Genomic DNA, 20,211 nt, shown 5'->3' with positions numbered 1-20,211 from the left:
AAAATAGATAAAAAATAAGCACAAAAGTTTTCTTTAGGAGGCAAACTCACCATGCTTATTTATTATTGCCAGCAAGTGGGGGAAAAAGTCAGTAAATTGAGTGGGTAAAGAAGCAGGGCCAAAGGAGTATAAGAACAATAGGGCCTAGTAATCATAATAATGAAAATTTCCATGACACCTTCCACATTGTAATGAAAGTTTTATCACGCCATAAAATATTAACAGATTCATTATACGAGCACCAGGCTTTTCCCTCACGCTTTATAAAATGCTGGGCAACTCACCATGTATTCAAAAACGAATGTCAGAGTCTCTCTCGTGTGGATGATGTCATGTAGGAGCACAATATTGGCATGTTTCAAACCCTTCAAGAGAGAAGCTAGAGAAATTAAACAAAATGTTAATTCAATCACTGATAATGAAAGTACTGCTTTAAAGATACCAAGCAGTATTTATTTTTTAAACGCTTCAAATCAACCATTCTGGTTTTTTGTTGCTTGGGGGAAAAAAAACCCTTCGTGAAATAATATTTGAAATTGCAAAGGACCTTCGTTATTTGTCAAATGGTAAGTCACTGCATTTACATAACTTATTTTTCTTACAGGCGAGAGCAGTTGCAAAAAAAAAAAAAGTTTCCATTTATCTAATCAATTTCATCAAAGCACTCAGAGCACTTTGCAAATGCTTCCCTCTGGGAATCTTATCTCCACTTTAGAGTTCCAGGAGAGGAGGCCCGGAGAGATAAAGGCCATCGAAGGAGCAGGAAATGGAGTGTTCCGCCTTCTAGAGTAGGACTCTGCAACATGTGACCATTCTCTAAAATTCAAAGTGTCTCAGAGGGTCAGCAGGGCCAGTGGATGTGATTAGAGGAAGGCAGGGATAAGAGTATGGGATGCAGAATTGTTGAAAGAGGATAGAGAGTGGAGAGGATTTCTTAGAGGGAAAATTGCAAATCTCTGTGGAAAAGGAGAAAATGCAAACTGGAAAAGAGGACAGAGCCAAAAATTGGGGAATCCCGGGGAGTGTGAGTGGGGAGGTCTGAGGACTGTCTCTTGCATCTTTTTTTTTTTTTTAAGGTTTTATTTATTTATTTGACAGAGATCACAAGTAGGCGGAGAGGCAGGCAGAGAGAGGGGAAGGGAAGCAGACTCCTTGCTGAGCAGAGAGCCCGATGAGGGGCTCGATCCCAGGACCCTGGGATCATGACCTGAGCCGAAGGCAGAGGCTTTAACCCACTGAGCCACCCAGGCACCTGTCATGCATCTTTATTAACAGATTATTATCAGGTCACTAAAGGCAGCTTTAAAAGGGAGGAGTCACTGCAAAAGGCCGGTGAGTGGCTGGGAAGGAGTCTGAAAGACTGTCATTGGGGGTTTCAGGGGTAGGAAGACCCCCCAGCTTCACAAGGGCGGAGGCCAGCAAAGGCATAATAAGGAAATGGCGAGTCTCAGCTCAGGACATCTCTGTACGAGTAAACAGTGTCCTTAAGACTTAGCGGAAAGGGAAAGTGAAGTAGAAGCCCTCCAATCTGGTTCTGTCCAGCAGACTTGGTGTCATGAGTCACCTATACCAGCTCTTTGCCAGAAGTTCATAAAATCAAAACCAAACTCAAGTACTACCTTCGAACTTTGGAACAAATGACTTCTTTCAGGAATCTTACCCTGGTGTAAGGATCCTCTGTTGTTTTGCCCTCCTGAGAGCCATTTTCCTTTCTCGTGGGGACACCTCCGCTTTCCTGCGGGGAACCAACCCTCTACTCACTCAGTCCACACCTATCCTGGTGCGGCTGACCCCGCAAACCCCAGACTGAATGTGTCACCGCAGCGATCTCGTTCAGAGACTAGGCCCAAGACCGTATTTTGTGGGGGCCGTCCAGAAAGAGGTGCTTTCTTTTCCATTGTGAAAGGAAGGTTGAGCTTGTAGGATTTCACCAGGGGCTGCTCTGGCCACATTACCAACAGCTGGTGAAAGCCTGTCTGGGACTGAAACTAAGAGAAAAACTGAGGGCGGAGAGGCATGGATTCCTGGGGACGTCATCCTCGCCCTGCCAGCCCAGAGTTACCAGAACTATCAGCCAGTGAATTCCTTCTTTGCTTACCATCAGTTTGAGCCGGGAGCCGCGAATCATCAAAGGAGCCCTATCATACCGGCTCACACTACTTTGATGACTAATACTCTAACTTTACGTTTTGCCCCCTGAATCCTTATGAGCTAAATTTATTATTCCACTTTTACAAATATGTTGCTTGGTAAATGTAGTCAACGGCTTCACAGGCATCTGTTTAATGTCCCTGGCCCCAGACTGAAGGCTGCGTGGGAATAGAACGAATGACTTTCCCTCTCTTCTGGATGCCGCCGCATCACCTAGTACCATCCTCAGCCAAGAGTAAGCACTTAATTTGTCAAATATATTTATTAAATGTCTTCACAGAGAACAGACTGTGGAGCCAGAGGCCCTAACGTGAATTCTGGTCCTGCCACTTTCTATCCAAGTGAGCTCGGGAGAGTATCTCAACCTGTCTCCATTCACTCCTTCTGAGATGATGCCTTTTCTGACTTGACTTCACGGGGTTAACGAGAGGATGGAATCAGATATTATGCGAGGAACCCTTGAAAAATGGAAAGCCTCACACGGTTGCAAATTAGAATTAATACCCCAGCCATCAGCTTCTTGCCCTCCCCTTTAACCTTGAACTGCACTAACCCCCCACTCCCAGATTAATATCTTTACATTTTGTTTATGTTTTGTTCCTGCTAGAGTTTTCAGCACCTTCCATATTTATAACAATGACGTCTGACCATCAGTTGAGAATGCTGTGTTTTGTGTATATTTTTATTTATGAATTACGTTTATTTTCTCTCCCTGTACAAAGACACACAAACACACACACACAGCATGCATTACAGAGCACACACCCAAACTAGATTTTAAAGGATATGGTAAAGCTATAATTGCTAAGAATATTATTAAGATGTTTTATTTTTAAAATAATTTTATTCCTTTTTAAAAAAAGATTTTATTTATTTATTTGACAGAGATCACAAGTAGACAGAGAGGCAGGCAGGGGGTGGGGGGAAGCAGGCTCCCTGCTGAGCAGAGAGCCCGATGTGGGGCTCGATCCCAGGACCCTGGGATCATGACCTGAGCTGAAGGCAGAGGCTTTAACCTACTGAGCCACCCAGGCACCCCAATATAATTTTATTCTCACTTAAATTTTATATTACTAAAACTCATAACGCCTAGGTTTTTTCTTTTTAAAGATTTATTTATGCATTTGAGAGAGAGTTGTGGGGGGAGGGACAGAAGAAGAGGGAGAGAGAGAGAGAACCTCAAGCAGACCCCCCCCTGCTGATCGCATAGCCAGAAGTGGGGCTCCATCTCACCACCCTGAGATCATGACGGGAGCCAAAACTGAGTCAGACCCTTAACGGACTGAACCATTCAGGCGTCCCTTGTGATGCTTATTTTTAAAATCTTGGTGGCATGTTTTCTTAACCATGATGGCTTCATACTATTGTTTGCCAAAAAGTTCAAAGAACAACATCTCCTTAGGATGAGGCTCTCTGCTAACAGTGGGTATAAATATTTTACATAGTTTTCTTGGTAATCTCTATTTTATGGGGGTCAAAGTGTCAGTTTTACCATTCCTCTATTGTGCACTTGTATTTATATTATTAGTCTTATCTTCAATTCACAATTTCTTTCCAGAAACCTTTTTAAACTTCTCTCAACTCTTTTTCTCACACTTAGTCCAATTCAACAAATCTGTTGGCAATACATTCAAAACATGTCCAGAATCCTTCCTTCTTGCCATTTCTCTGCTACCAGCCGGGCCAAGCCGTCATCCTGTCTTGACGGAATTAGCGCCCATCCCTTCCTGCTGGTTTCTCTCCCCGCATCCTCCCTCCCTTCCTGTGGTCTGTTGGGCACAGCGCAGCCAGCCACTGGGATCTCCTCAGCTGGAAGTCTCTCTTGCTTCCAAACCGTCCAGTGGTCTCTCATCTCACTCAGAGTAAGATCCAAAGGACTCACAGTGGCCTGTCGGGTCCACATTACCTCCTTTTGCCCTCATCAACTCACACTCCATTCCTTGCTCACTTGGCTCTAGCACGAGGGCCCCGTAGCTCTTCCTTGGACACTTCCAAACACAACTCCTCCCCGAGTCGTGCACTTGTCTTTGTCTCTGCCCATAGCCGTCTTAGCTCATTCCCTGCATGTTTTCGCCCTCGCTTCCTTCAGGTCTCTGTTCAAACCACACACATGTGAAGGCCGGGCCTCCATGACCCTTCTCATGGGTCATGGTCATAGAAGCTCCCCCACGCCTGACCTACGCTAATGATTCTCTGTCCCTGGGCCCTGTTTTTATTCTTCCCCGTAGCACTTACCACCTATTACCTCTAACATCATATATATTTATTTGTTAATATTCTATCTCCACCCTTAAGAACATAAACTCCACCGGAAGCAGAGATTTCTGCCTTTTTTGCTTATTGCTATATCTCTAGGGATGTAGAATTTTATATGTCACAGAATTTTTTAGTGTCCCTAATCACCTAATATCATTTCTATACCTATAACTGCTTGGCATAGGGTGTTTCTGTGAGAGACGCTTTCTTGTCGTTGTCTTCCTCATTATGTTATAAACGTTGTGAGTGTTATGGCCGAGGCTATGAGTGCTTTTTGAACACTCCATAACTACCAAAATACTTATATGGAAACCGTGACTTGGGGTGAGTAATAATGGGAAATTTACATGAAAGAGTAGATGGCGTTTAAAGCATTTATCTCATGGTAATGGTTTATCACCAGGTCCATCTACCAAAGGGATCTCAAATGCTTTCAACCTCAGATGTGTGGGTCTCGATGCCAAGATGGAAAGATCTTTCTTCTCATTTCCAGGCTGCCTCATAAACACTAGGCTATCGTGTGTTCTGCAGACTAACATGCTGAAGGCTACAAAAGCCAACTGAGAAGGGGAAAGACCCTAAAATCAAAACATTCTGCTTCCTGTAAGATTATTGTCTTTATAATTCACATGTTCTAAGTATACCTATTTTTGCTTTTCTTCAAAGAAAAGATGCACAGATAAACTGGGGAGTCTCCAAAGCTCCAGACAAGTGGGATCACAATGGAATGTCTTTGAGTGCTTCCAAAATACTTTGGTGATAATGGCGGTGATGATGGGAGTGGCGAAGCTCATCAGGCATTTACCACATGCCAGGCACTGTTGTAGGAATTCTGCATATAATAACTTGGAATGAGAACACTCAGAAAGCCAAAGAGAAAAATCTGAAGAAACCAACTTAATCCCAAAGCTCAGCTCACAACAGAATATTATTCAGCTCATTTAAAAAATGCAAAGTATTTCTTTCTTTTTCTTAAATGTCCCAATGTAGCAGGATCCACTGGTTGAACATGAAATGGCATTTAATTTGCTTCTCCAATATGTTAGTTACTTAATAATTTTTAAAAATTATTTTCATCTTGCAATGATCTGGGAATATTTCATTTTTTGGTTTTGTTACATTTCACTGGGGTTTGTGGCTTAGTGAAGTTTTAGGAAAACTGATGCTTTCCAAGTGCGATGGGTCATGATGTTTGAATGTTACTCTACTGTGTTCTGTTTTAGTTTATGTAAAGGATGAGGAGGACAAGAAAGAGCAAGGATGGCTCTGGAAGGCCTATGGCACAGCTGCACGTAGTGAATGGCTGGGCTGGCTGTATGCTTTTGAAAGTCTGGACCCTGTCCCTGTCTTTGTATCTCTAGCAGCTAGCATAGACCTTGCATGTGGTACTCAACCAGTGCTTGTAAATGACTGAAGACCAAACTGTTGTAATTGAGTTTATGTAGCAGTTAAAAATGGTGGCAACTTCCACCCCCAACCTCCGCTGGGTCTTGAATTAAAAAGAGTGTGTTGTTCCTGATGTTACATTTCTTCTGGCCTGGGTGTCACAAATCAAGCAAATGAGTCAAGTTATTCATTCCAAGAAAAGAAATCTAGATAATGTTAAATGTTAGGATAAATGGGGGATAAGTAGTTATCTGATTTCTGTACAATTGTCATCAGATCCCATATCGTCATCCTGACATTGGTTTGTTTTATAAAAATACAACGATGCATACGAAAATGTGCTATGTCTGTGATGTGATCTGACTGCATTCGATGGAGGACTTCTTGTCAACCAGGCCTCCCACAGTCTATTTGTAGTAACAGGCAAGTCAGCGTTCTTATCGTATCCTCTACCTCATGGTATGACCTTGGGGAGATTTCTAGGTCTATTTTTGGCTCAGTTTTCTCATATATGGACTGGGAATAATTACTTTGTAATGTTTTCTAATAGAGAATGATCTTAAAAGATCCTCAGCTAAGACTGTTTCCAATTTAAACACTGCAATTACTGGGGCTATAAAGTACATGACAGAGTCGGAATTGACAAACCTACATTATTTTCTTTAAAATATTTCTTCTGCATTTTGTTCACCATTCATACAAAGTGTATCATAAAAACAGATTTTTACTGTTATTTTTACTTTTGCTAAAAGAGCAGTGCTTGAGTTATAGATTTCTAGATTTATCCTAATAAAGTAGGATGAGAACAGAATGGATTCTAATACCTTACTATTCTGATTACTGGTTCTGAGGCCTCAGACAAGTTACCCAACCTCTCTGAGGCTCATTCCTTCATCTGCACAGCAAAAATAACATGATTTACCTCCTAGAGTTGATGTAAGTATTAAAAAAAAAAAAAAAAGACAGTGGGGGGGTGGGAGAGAAAAGATTATGTCAAATGCCTAGTCTTCAAAAAAATTTAGTTATATGATTACTTCCTAAATAAATGCTGCTAAGGGCCTGAAAGTTCTGGCTTTGAACCAAAAGTTTCCAATTTTTTGAAAGATATTTAAAATAATGCACATTATTAAGATAAGGTAATGATACACAGTTTTGGAAAATGAGGGAATGTATTCTTACCTAAAAGCTTCAAATATCCACCTGTTCAAATGAAAATATTTTTTTTCCCTAATTGTAAAAATAAACAATTAAAATATAGTCCTAGAGCCAATTACAGAAGATTTTTTTCAGGTTGTTATGAAGGCAGTTAATCTTTTTAGTTAGCAAAAGAATGAGGGCAAGGAACGTGTCTTAGTGTATCTAGCAGACATAGAGTGCCTAGCCATAGTAGGTGCTCAATAAATATTCGTAGATTATCTGTAGACTATTCATGGAGAGTGGACAGATTTTTGAATTGGAGAGATTTGGTTTGAATTGTGGCTATCCATTGGAATAATAGTAGCATCTATGTCCAGAGGTTATTAAAAGGAGTGAAAGAGGTAAACATGAAAAGAATCTGGCACGTGTATTAAGATATATTCCCCTTAGTGTTGTTCATACTTTTGCTAATTTCATCATATTGCATGTTAAGATCAAATAGTTCTCCAAATGACCAGATTAATGAACCACCGTATGTATCCTACTTAGAGAGAGACCATCCATGTATTAAAATCTTACTCAGTAAATCTTTGGCTGATATCCCATCAGAGCAGCCAAACTGTTCAGGAAAAGTAATTCCTGCTTCAAGGCTTTTCTTTAAAAAAAAAAAAAAAAAAAAAAATCTGCATTACTTGTTCAGTTTTTCTGCATGTGGCTTTCGGATGCCTTTTTAGCTGGTGACCCTGGATTTTAACTAATGAACTCCAGCTGTTCTTACTTTGCCTTCCATCCCTTCTCATTTAACCTCCTGTCTCCCTGGTCTCACATCCTTAAAGTTCTTACAGGAAAAATGGGACAGTGCCAAAGTTTTCAAACGAGGCCTCCTCTCTTCTGGAGGGGAGAGGGCTTCTCCAATAAGGGCTCCCAGCTTTTTCTGTGATGGAAAAAGAAACACTCATTGTTGGGAAATGGATGCCTAACAGCCTCCAAAGTGTCAAAAATCCTCTTGCGGTTTTTCATATTTTACAAGCAAAGCATTCAGTAAGGTAAGTCCGTAAAACAAACACAGGAAGTCCACAGTTAAACACTAAATGTAATTGCAAACACCTGGTAGGGAGAGGCAATTCCTCCGTAAATATGTGATAAAAGAAACATCTACCATGCAGAACAATACAGATCCAGCTTTTCTGAACCACGCTGAGAGCCATCTGTTAGCAAAACTGGCAAAAAATTTTCATTGCTGAGTCAAATGTCAACCTGAAAAACTTGGCTGTGGGTACAATCTGAGCGAGGCAGGCCCGAAGTAATAGGCAAACCTGAACGCACAAAGGCAACACCATGAAAATGCAGGGAAGCTGGGCCAGAGGCTCTCCTATTATATTGGTGACCTGGGGATTTCTATTATGTTCAGAAATACCATTCAACCTAGCCACACATCTCTTTCTAAATCTGATCCTACTTTCATGGGGACCCCTAATAAGTACATTAGTAAATGCAGCTTCTATTACATTAAACACTTAAAATCTTGCTTTCCTCCAGAATGCCCCTGATCCTACCAGGATGAATTTCTGTCTAACCTGACAGCCATTTGGTCCCTCTACTCGAATTCAAGATGATGTATTTCCCAGGGGCTCTAAAAGACTTTTGAAAATGGCATCAAATTCGGTTATAAACTCATTTTCTAAATTGCTTTTTCCATGCCTGTTTGCATAACCCATCCTTCCTTGTTCAGTTCAGAATCTGACTCCATGTGTGCAGAATCTGACTCCATTAGCCACACCGAGACTCGCTGGTTCTCGTCTTTGTTTACGTCTTTTTTTAACCTCCATTACAACACTTGTAACTTGAATCATCTGCTCTGTTAAAACTGAAAATGACACAAAGATCGGGGCTTTTTCTTCTCATCCTTCACAAGGCCCAGCAATATGTTGTGCAAATAGTGTGTGATCCAAAAAGAGGGGAAGATAAAGTAGTTAAAAGAGGAGAAAATGAAAGGGAAGAGCCATTTCCGGCTTTGATGGTTTGATTTTTTTTTTTTTTTCTAAAATGGATAGCAATCCTATCATCATTTTATTTATTTATTTATTTATTTATTTGACAGAGAGAGATCACAAGTAAGCAGAGAGGCAGGCAGAGAGAGAAGGGGAAGCAGGCTCCCCACTGAGCAGAGAGCCAGACGTGGGCTCGATCCCGGACTCTGGGATCATGACCTGAGCCGAAGGCAGAGGCTTCAACCCACTGAGCCACCCAGGCGCCCCTCATCATTTTATTTTAAATGGCTCATGTAAAAGATTAATAAATTGTATCTTAATTGTTTATTTTCACTATATTGTCTTCTTGATTTTTATTTTTTAAACATGGGGCTTGAACAAACAACCCTGAGATTAAAAGACCCGAGCCGAAAACAAGCGTCAGATGCTTAACAGACTGAGCCACCCAGGTGCTCACTTCTTGATTTTTATATTATAAATTATCAGTTATCCTGATAGTGAACAAGACATCCCTAAAGGAAAGGAACAAGAATGGAATAGCAATAGTCGCTATTTGTGGAACTCTGAAAACGTGGTAAGGGCTTTCAGATGCATGTTCTCCTTACAACTCAATAAAAGAGGTACTATTATCCTCTTTCTGCAATAAATGGGGTCTGAAACAGGTCAACTAATCAATCTATCCACATTCACACCATAGTAACTGGTAGATTTAGGATTCAAACCCAAGTCCATCTGATACCAGATGCCTCACCTACTTGCTGTACTGCCCAGGGTACAGAGAACATATAGAGACAACAATAAAAATTCATGCGTTCCCTAAGAGTTTCTCAAATGCTATCTAAACAACTTATGATTTCCAGGTTAATCACTTAATGAGAATTTGTGTGCTTGTATTATTTTTTTCTCTTCTACATGGACTTGTCAGGGTTACATAGACGTTGCCTTGGCACTTTAGCATGGGACCCAACATGTAGAGGGTATGTAGTGAATATACATTGAGTTCATAGTCTTGGGCAACTAATTTTAATTTCTTCGAGAGTAAATAATAAAATGAGAGTATAAATATATTCCAAAAACAATTAGGAAGAATACAGTTGCAATTATAATATTACTTCTAGAAATATCAAAAGCCAGATGCTGAATGGATAGGCTCAGTGGACTTTTTTTTTTTTTTTAACCAAATTGAGGACTTGTAAAACAGATCTCTTGGTTCTTACCTTCCCGAATAGCTGTAAACGGGACTCCTTCCTCCTCATTCATACTGATGACTTTTAGAGCCACTAGTTGTCCATTTATCCTAGAAGAGTTGGGTAGGGTGAGGGGGGAAGGGCACACATTTGTTGAGATGGTTCATAGCAGTTTGAAGCAACAGTTTGTACTAAGGACAGCGTAACAAAAGTACCTTTCCTTCCAAATACATTCCAGCATGTGCATCCACAATGTTCTCAAAATAAATAGTTTTAAAAAGCCATATGTAAGTATACCAAAATATTTTTTTTTTCTTTTTACCAAAGTGGTAGAGGCTCATTATAGAAACTTCGGCAAATACAGAAAAGCACAGAACCCTGGCCCCTCTCCCCCACCAAATCCCTCCTCATAGTATTTCCATGTATCTTGTTCATTTCATTTCTCTTTGTGCACTTTAAACCACCCTTATTTTCCATCTAAATTGTTCTAGTGACTTCCTAACAGTTTCCCTACTTGTATGTCTCTACCTCTACTGTCTACTCTCAATAGAGGAGCCCAGGGCATCCTTTTTAAGGAAAAGTCAGAACAAACCACTTGTCTGCTCAAAACCCATGGTTATCTTCACTTTTCACTCTGAAGGAAAGCCAAATTCTTACAACCATCTCCTAGGTGCACCTGATCTGCCAGCCCTACCAGTAGCGCTCTCTCACTCTCTCTCTCTCTCTCTCTTCCTTTCTCCTCTTATTCATCATTACGTTGTTTTTCTTAAAGATTTTATTTGTTTTTTTTTTTGTTTTGTTTTTTGTTTTTTGTTTTTTGTGGTTTTTTTTGAGAGAGAGCACAGAAGGAGAGGGAGAAGCAGACTCCCAGCTAAGCCGAGAGCCCGATGTGGGGCTGGAATCCAAGACCCTGGGATCATGACCTGAGCCGAAGGCAGATGCCCAGCCGACCGAGCCACCCAGGCGCCCCTAAATATATGACTTTTAATACAGTGGGATTCACATCATATTATTAGTAACCTGCTTTTCCTCCATCTAATTTTTCTTTTATTCATTCTTGTCAACTGTGCTATGTAATGAGATAATATTTCATCATATAAATATACTACTACAGTATGTTTATGCTTAGCTGCTTCAAATGCTTTTAAATTGTTTCTTTGGGCCATTATAAAAATACAGTCACAGTCATGTTTGTAGCTCAATCTTTTCACACAGCCCCTATTCTTTCCTTAGGGTAGAGTTGGAATTGCTAAGTCAGAGTATGCTGCATGTATGTTTTTATTGTTCTGAACACATGTTCCCAAACTATGCCACAGAGTGATTACAACGCTGACTGCTCATGTGAGTGGCCATTCCAGCACTTTCTTGCCAACACTGGGCAGGCATTTTATTTTCCTGTGTCTTTTCATTTTTTAGAGCAGTTTTAGATTTACAGAAAAATTGAGATGATCACATGGAGAGCTCTCATATATCCCTCATCCAATTTACCCTATTGTTAATATATTAGTATGATACATTTGTTATAATTAATGAGCCAATATGGATACAGTATTATTAACTAAAGCTTATAGTATATTAAGAATTCTTTAGTTTTTTGCAGTAAAATTGTATTTCTTATTGTGGGTTGCGTTGTACATTGGTAAAATTTGGGGGTAGTGCAACATGATAGTAACACAGGAAAAGTCATAAAAGTACCAGACTCAAGGATTTTTTCCAATAATCTTATTTAATAATGATTTTTAAATTTCCAAATGCATGTAAGATATTCTCAACTGTGTTATAATAGAACAAAGTAGCTGAAATATCCAACATTAGAACAACATAAAAATGTGTGGTACATCAACAGGATAGAATACTTTGAATTCATGACAATAGCTTAAGTCCAGAGACAGGTATAAAGAGAAAATATTCATGATAAAATGAACAATAGAATACAAAATAGCAAGCATACCATGTTTATGACTTTAAATAATTTGTGCCTATGCAATTGCCATACTACAATGATGGATTGTGGAGGATTTTTAAGTTTTAAAAATGAATTTATGGGGTGCCTGGGTGGTTCAGTGGGTTGGGCCTCTGCCTTCAGCTCAGGTCATGATCTCAGGGTCCTGGGATCGAGCCCCACATTGGGCTCTCTGCTTAGCGAGGAGCCTGCTTCCTCTTCTCTCTCTGCCTGCCTCTCTGCCTACTTGTGATCTCTCTTTCTGTCATATAAACAAAAATAAAATCTTAAAAAAAATTTTTTTTAATGAATTTGCTGCTACATATTCCTTTTTTTCTTTTCTACAGCAGTTATAAGTTTGTTATGGTTTTCCAACTTGATTTCAAAATGTTTTCTTTTTATCTCTTAAAATAGATGTCACAATAAATATGTATACATTTATGAAATCAATTAATTTATCTTTTGTCTTTTTGGAAGTTAAGATATAATCAACAGACAGCATTTGGAGGTCCACGGTGTACAATGTGTTGTTTTGATACATTTATATATTGCAGTATGACCATCAGGATTTCTTTAGTTTTTACCTAATGTCCTTTCTCTGTTTCAGGATCCCATCTAAGATGCCACATTACATATAGTTGTCATGTCTCTTTAGGCGCCTCTTGGCTGTGACGTATTCCCAGACTTTCCTTGTTTTTGATGACCTTGACCGTTCTTGAGGAGTACTGGTAAAGAACTTTGGAGGCTACCTCTCTACTGGGATATTTCTGATGTTTTTCTTATGATTAGATTGGGGTTATGGATTTTGAGAAGGTTAGGTGCCATTTTCATCACATCATATTACCATGTCAGAATTTGAGACAGACACAGGAAACTATCATGAGGATGGTTAAGGGTACATACCTTCATCAGAATTCATGGCTTTTGACAGTGACCTTAATCAGTGAGGTAGTGTCTGTCAGGTTTCTTCACTGGTTATTCTTCCCCTACTCCCTATCCACAGTGCACTTTTGGAAGAATGTCGCTATGACTTACCCACACTTGACTTCAGTTATTTACATAAATTATTTGAAATTCTTCTGCACAGGACATTTTCTCTTCTCTCCCATTTATTAATTTACTGAGTCATTTATTCACAGCAGTGTAGACTCATAGATATTTATTTTATACCCTGGGTTATAATCCAATATTAGTTTATTTTGTTGCTCAAATTTTTCCAGCTTTATCTTTTGGGAGCCCTTTCAGTTGGCTCCTGTGTCCATTTGACATATCCCCATTAATATGGGGTTTGTTTTTTGGGGGGTCATACATCTATCTTCATTTTTTAATGTCTATTTAATTTGCCTGAAAAGGATTATCACCTTTTAATTTCTATTTCTTTAACTAATCGTGGACCTGAGTTTTCTTAAGTTTATTGGTCTTCTCTATTCTTTCGTGATTTGCCTATTTGCCCATTTTTTTATTGATATTTTTTGCATATACTTTTCACCAGTTTATTTTGTCTGCTTTCACACGTCAATAAAATTTTGAGCTTTAACTTTTGTGAAGTTCAGTATTTTCCAAAATGTTTTACTCAGAGCTTACCTCTGTGACATTCTTCCCATCGCCCTCCAAACCAATTTTTTGGTCAAACATGTTTAGAAAATGCTTTATACTTTAAAAATTTTCTTAATCTTTCTTAGACAGTCATGGTATACATGAACATTTTAAAGATGCTGAGAGCACTTGTAATAAAGAATCACATTTTTTATTTTGTTTTAGGTTTCCCAGCGAAGATTTGACAATAGTAAGTGTTTCAATGAAACCTCAGAACTAGGGCTCCCTAGGACATACATGGGTAATTGAGTCACCATGGACACTTCCACTCTTCTCTTAAGGGCTCCGACTTCAGTATTATGTGTAGACAGATCTTTCCAGCCCAAAGATTACACAGAATTTCTTTACCTATTCCCCTGGTTCTCATCTTTTCTTTTTCATTTATCTCTTTAATTTACTAGGAATTCATATTGTGTATTTACCTTTTCCAAGTTACTAACGATCATCCCAGCTTCATTATTGGACTGTCTTCTTTCCCCCGATGATTTGACAAGTTACCATGATCATATATATATTAGATCTCACTGATACTGGGTCTGTGACTGTTCTGGACTTTAGAAGTATTTATTTCTTTGATCTGTCTTTTCTTATACTACACTTTTCTTATACTCCACTATTATTGTAGCTTTTCAACATATTTATATTAAAACTTGAAATTAAAGAATCACTGACACCTTTGTAGTATTAAATTTTCTAACCCAAATATTCTGTACTTACTATGGTCTCTGGAATAATCCATAAGACCTTATACACCTGGTAGACTACAATTGCACCTGTTCCTTGTCCTCATCTCTTTCCACCCCCCTCTCCAATGTCCTGCCTATTCCTGCCTCTGGAATTTGTTGCTTGCTATTCCCTCTGCCTGAGGCTCTCTCCCACTGCTCGTGTACATGGCTCATGCCTCATCTTTGTCAGAGTCTGTTTTCAAGTGTTCCCTTCTCATACTACTATTTAAAAGAATCATCTCCCTTGGGGCACCTGGGTGGCTCAGTGGGTTAAAGCCTCTGTCTTCGGCTCAGGTCATGATCTCAGGGTCTTGGGATTGAGCCCCACATCCAGCTCTCTGCTCAGCGGGGAGTCTGCTTCCCCCTCTCTCTCTGCCTGCCTCTCTGCCTACTTGTGATCTCTGTCTGTCAAATAAATAATTAAAAAAATAAAATAAAATAATCATCTCCCACCTCACTCTGGGTCCCCTAACCCTTCACTGTTTTATTTTTTTCCAAAGTACTTTTCACTCTTTGACAGACTCAGTCTTTCGTTAACTTGTTTATTGCCTATCTTACCCTGACTGGTATGTACCCTCCATAAGAGTATTTGGTCTCCTTTGTTCTCCAATGACCATTTGTTGGCTGAAACAGTGCCTGGCACATAGTAGGTGCTTAATAAATGTAGAATGAATGAATGAATGCCTATCTGGCTCTTTCTCAGGTCTAATGTCCCTTACTAGATCTTTGCCTATTTTTTGATACTAAAGATATTTTTGTTGATATACTTTTTAAAGATTTTATTTATTTATTTGACAGAGAGAGAGATCACAAGCAGGCAGAGAGGCAGGCAGAGAGAAAGGGGGAAGCAGGCTCCCTGCCAAGCAGAGAGCCCAATGCGAGGCTTGATCCCAGGACCCTGAGACCATGACCTGAGCCAAAGGCAGAGGCTTAACCCACTGAGCCACCCAGGCGCCCCTTTTATTGATATTTTAAGAGTCACTTCCCTTCCTATATTTTCTATTAAATGGTTATTGCTAATAAATAAAATGGATTTTGATAAGTGTATTTTGATTTGGTAACTGATCACCTTACTGTTCTTGTTTACTGATTCTACTGGTTTCTTGTGTGATTCCCTTGGGTTTTTTAGGTAGACAGTTCTGTATTCTACAAAAATTATATTCAGTCTTCTTTTTTCTGTCATTGCATTGGATAGAATACTTATGATAATCTTTCACAGTAAAGGATAATGAGCAGTCTCACCCACTCTCTAACTTAATGGGGATGTCTTTAGCATTTAACAAAAAAGGTATGTGATCGATGATTTGAAATATTCTATATTCTATATCAAAATGAGGAATTATCATTCTATTCCTATTTTGCTCAGAGTTTTAAAAACTAGTAACTAGTAACTGGGGGCACCTGGGTGGCTCAGTGGTTTAAAGCCTCTGCCTTCCGATCAGGTCATGATCTCAGGGTCCTGGGATCGAGCCCGGCATCGGGCTCTCTGCTCGCGGGTGATCCTGCTTCCTCCTCTCTCTCTTTCTGCCTGCCTCTCTGCCTACTTGTGATCTCTCTCTGTCAGATAAGTAAATAAAATCTTTAAAAAAAAAAAACAAACTAGTAACTGATGTTGAATTTATTTGGCATCTATCGCTGTGATATTTTAAAACTTATTTTTAAGTGATAAATGTAATGCCTTTGTGGTAAGGAATAAAGGGAAAAATCTGAGTGATCTCTTTCTCCACCACAGTTTCAACCACTAGAAGTAACTACATTTCACAAGCTCTTGTGCATTTTTCCGGACTCAAGTGCAGATACATTTATACATGCATAGTACATCAGAGTGGTTTTGTTTTGTTTTGTTTTGTTTTCTAATTGAGAGTATAGGGTATATATTATTCTGTAACTTGCTTTTATCTTTTAGAATATTGGACACTTTTCAGAGTAGTACATGTACCTCTTACTTTAGATGACCGCACACTGTCTCACTGCTTGGTGATTATTTAGCCTGTCCTCCATGAATGAGGTGACCAGGTTTAACTGTTTCTATGATAAATCTTGCTGCATGAATATACTTGCACCCATATCTCTCTCACTTAAAAAAGTATTTCTATATTTTTCAGATTTTATTTATTTGTTTGAGGGAGAGCACCAGGGAGAGGGAGAGGGAGAAGCAGGCCCCCTGCTGAGCAGCGAGCCCAATTCGAGGCTCCATCCCAGGACCCTGAGATCCTGACCTGAGCCAAAGACAGATGCTTCACTGACTGAGCCACCCAGGCACCCCTAAACAAGTATTTCTAATGTATTTTTTATCCTATTACTCAGGCGAGTCTCTTGAAAGAAATATTTTATATTCTTAGTGTCTAAGATAATCTATGGAATTCAATTAAACAATATATTTTAAAAGATATTTCCCTAAAATCCTGTTTCAACGTGTAAAAATAATAACCTGATTACTAGAATGAATAATGAATAGTCTTGCACTATTTATATTACATTTTTAAGATGAATGTTTAACTATTATTGAGTCATTATTTTTCTCCACTGGAGTAACATAAATTAAAAAAAAAAAAAAAATCAGACCTCTGACTTACCCACCTTGACTAAAAAAGCAATGAAGTTCATGAATCCTTCACGTATATTTAACAAACTTTGTTAACCAAAATGGGCCTGTGCCTTCTGGATTAGCATCATTTTTATTCTGCAGCCATTCTGTGTATTTTGCAAGTGTACAAACCCCAGAACTAATCCTTTTCTGCATCTATCATACTTTGTAGACACCAACCTCAGTTTCCTCTAGGAAGGTAAAGCAAGAAGGAAGGAGCAAACGCAGGGCTGCCATTGCAAACCTCTGTCATGGTGCTTTAGGGAGAGATAAGAAAACCCTTGAGAGACTGCCCTTGGGAAGAGCAGTGCTTGTTCCTTGGGTCCATAATAGAAAGACTCTCCTTCGAATTGAGTAAAAGAGAGGAGAAGCTGATAAACAAAAAATTTTTTCCAATTTTTTAATGAGGGCAAGAGAAGTTCGTTTTTCTTACAAGTCTCCTTAAGTCATCATGTCTCTCCCTGTTCACTATGGTCTCTTGCACGGGTCCCCAACTTCCGCCCTGTGTCCCCCCAGCTCTATAATTTCCAAGGAGAGGGGCGGGAGCTCATCTGCAGAGTCTAACCCAGCACGAGTCACTCACCTGCTAATCCCCTTATAAACTGTAGCGTAAGAACCTTCACCCAGCTTCTCCAAGTTCAGGTAAGATGACGCTGCCCCAAAAGGGAGGCTCTTCCTCTGCTTGGGCGGAATGGGGAGGGGGGGTGAGAGGTGGGAGAGAAAGAAAGAACACTTTTTTTTAAAGGTTCACTCCCCCCCCCCCCCGAGAAATTAGACAGCACTGCAAGGGTATACTTGGAAAGACCCTCTCCGTAACTGCCCGGGGAGGGGGGCCGACCTCCCTAGACAAACACATATTAATTCTTCATCTGCATCAGCTGTTGACTCACCCACTGAAAACCCTGCCTCAGATCCTCTTCCTGAAAAGAATCACTGTTACTCCGTGGCCTTTTACTCTTGAACTTCCGGGCACGGACAGCCCGAAGTCCCCTGGGGTGAAATGAAGTCATGGAACATGATGCTTCTTTTAGGTCTGTCAGCTGGAGAAAAAGAAAAGTACAGGAATAAAATGTATGCAGTCAAGACTCAGTGGCCGACAAAACCTATTTTTTCTTCATTTGTCTGATTGTCACTCTTCAGATGTTTTCTAAGCCTCCTACCACCCCCCCACCCACCGCCAAAAGCAAGTCTTTTCCTGAAAGCCAGATCCTTAAAAAAGACCATGATGATAGCAAGTGCAGAAACCCTACATTCTTTCTTCACTTAAAAATATGTCTTCAACACTTCGGTTCACCTAAATCTCTCTGATGGACGGTTTCCAATTTTTCTCTGTTTAACTCAGCCTTTCTTCCCCCCCTCGTGTCCTCTTAATTTATCTTTTTTGGGGGGGATGATTTTTCTCATGTGTCATTGCTAATAACCGTAAGTTAATCATCAAGATTTTGAATCCATAGCCTACCAATACCACAGCTTGCTTTCTGAGGCTCAGCGCTGTAATTTAATACTTGAGAGATTACAAGAGAATAACTACTTTCTCAACTTCAAGTCAACTGAGTTTTGTGCAGCCCGAAGCACACGACTGTTTTCCCCTGTTGGTTTACAAGAACATCCACAAATTTGATAACAACGGCCATAAATTCTCTGTGGCTTTAATAGGATTTTCCTTTTATTGGTTTAGACCCACCACAGAAAAATCCGACCCTGCTTCAGAAAGGGAGTCTTTGAAGTCCTCCATTTATCAACAGAGGAAGATGCTCCTGGGAGACAGATACCTCGATCGCAGCCTCCGCGGGCTCGGGCACAGGCGCTGTCCTCCGGCAGCCTTGCGCATCGCCTCCCTCCCAACAGCGATGGCAGCTGCCTCCAGGCTGGAGAGTCTTTGTGCACAGCTCTTGACCCATAATCTTCCAGGTTCAAGGAGAAAACCCGCACTTGAACCTCTCCCCTCTGCCTCTCCCGTCCTCCGTCGCTCCCTTTTTGCCAGAGGTCAGCAAGGCTGGAGCTTTCATATGACTCACATGAGGGCTCTGAGTGGAGGAGCCTCATGACTTCAGCAGTTTTTCCCCATCAGGGCAAGAAGATACATCCGAAAGGTGGCCGCCTGCATTCTTCTGTGCGCAACTGGAAACAGGACAGCTAATATCGGCTGCAATCAATTTTGGCACCAAGTCCTTCTTCAGGCACAAGTTAGGGCTGTTACTGTACACAGCTTTGATGAATTTACATTGCTTAGCCATGTAAATGATCATGATATTTATTAGACTTCCTGGGAGCTAAAGTGAAGAGTATTTTCTCCCTGCCTTTCAACTGAAAGCATTTTACTTCTCAGACTAAAATAAATTTGCAGCCTAGCCAACTTTAAGTAGTCAAAGAAACCACAGAATCACAGAATAGGAAGATATCTTCATCTCTTTGCTTCCAGCAATAGTGTACAATATCTAAGAGTCCCACAGGGGTAGTCATTCATTCATTGATTTGAAAATGATCTGGTGAGCACCTGTGTTGTTTTTACTCTACAGACAATGCTGTTACCCAGTGGTGGGGAGAGTGGAGTTTGCATGAAATATCTTCTTCTCTCCCTCTCTTCTTCCCACTCCCCTGGCCCTTCCTGCCACATAAATGTAATTAATGGTTATCGTATTAAATAGCATGACATGTCAAGGAACTAGCTTGATTTACTTTGTAGTCTTTGAGCAGAAATTTTTTTTCCTCATACACTCCTAATATTATCATCACTATAATGTACTAACCAGAGTGAGACAGAATGTAGAATACACACACACACATAATCAGGATCATTGAGGGAAAAAGTTTAATCATGTCTAGTACTACAACAATATTTATGTATGTTTGATATCTGAACCTCAATAGTTAAAAAAAAAAAAAGCCCTTTCAGAGAATTTAATGATGAGTATGATTGAAGATTTATTTCAAAATTGCCACAAGAGAAGAGATGGTAAAACAGGCCAACTTAAAGAGTCACTTAAATTATAGATTTTTCTTTTTAAGATTTTATTTACTTATTTGACAGAGAGAGAGAGAGAGAGAGAGAGAGAGAGCACAAACAGAGGGAGCGGCAGAAGGAGAGGGAGAAGCAAGACTCCCCACTGAGCAGGGCACCTGATACGGGGGCTCGATCCCACAACCTGAGATCATGACCTGAGCCAAAGGCAGATGCTTAACTGACTGAGCCACCCAGATGCCCCAAATTAGAGACATTTAAAAATTTTTTTAAGATTTTATTTATTTATTT

General features: G+C 39.9%; 1 protein-coding gene across 1 annotated transcript in view; it reads right to left on the bottom strand.

Annotated features, from left to right (window-relative positions):
* The window catches only part of CDK15 (cyclin dependent kinase 15), an 81,644-nt gene extending 62,660 nt beyond the window's left edge, over positions 1-18,984 (bottom strand). The window contains exons 1-5 of the mRNA XM_032354117.1: positions 18,731-18,984; positions 17,849-17,998; positions 17,542-17,636; positions 10,139-10,218; positions 285-379 (exon numbers count right to left, since the gene is read on the bottom strand). Of these exons, the coding sequence (XP_032210008.1) occupies positions 285-379; positions 10,139-10,218; positions 17,542-17,636; positions 17,849-17,998; positions 18,731-18,859 (549 nt within the window). The 5' untranslated portion in view covers positions 18,860-18,984. The remainder of the gene's footprint in view (positions 1-284; positions 380-10,138; positions 10,219-17,541; positions 17,637-17,848; positions 17,999-18,730) is intronic.
* Between the last annotated feature and the right edge of the window lie 1,227 nt (positions 18,985-20,211).

Source organism: Mustela erminea, chromosome 8 (assembly GCF_009829155.1).
Source record: "Mustela erminea isolate mMusErm1 chromosome 8, mMusErm1.Pri, whole genome shotgun sequence".
Classification (NCBI taxonomy): Eukaryota; Metazoa; Chordata; class Mammalia; order Carnivora; family Mustelidae; genus Mustela; species Mustela erminea.
This window is presented reverse-complemented; position numbering and strand designations above follow the sequence as displayed.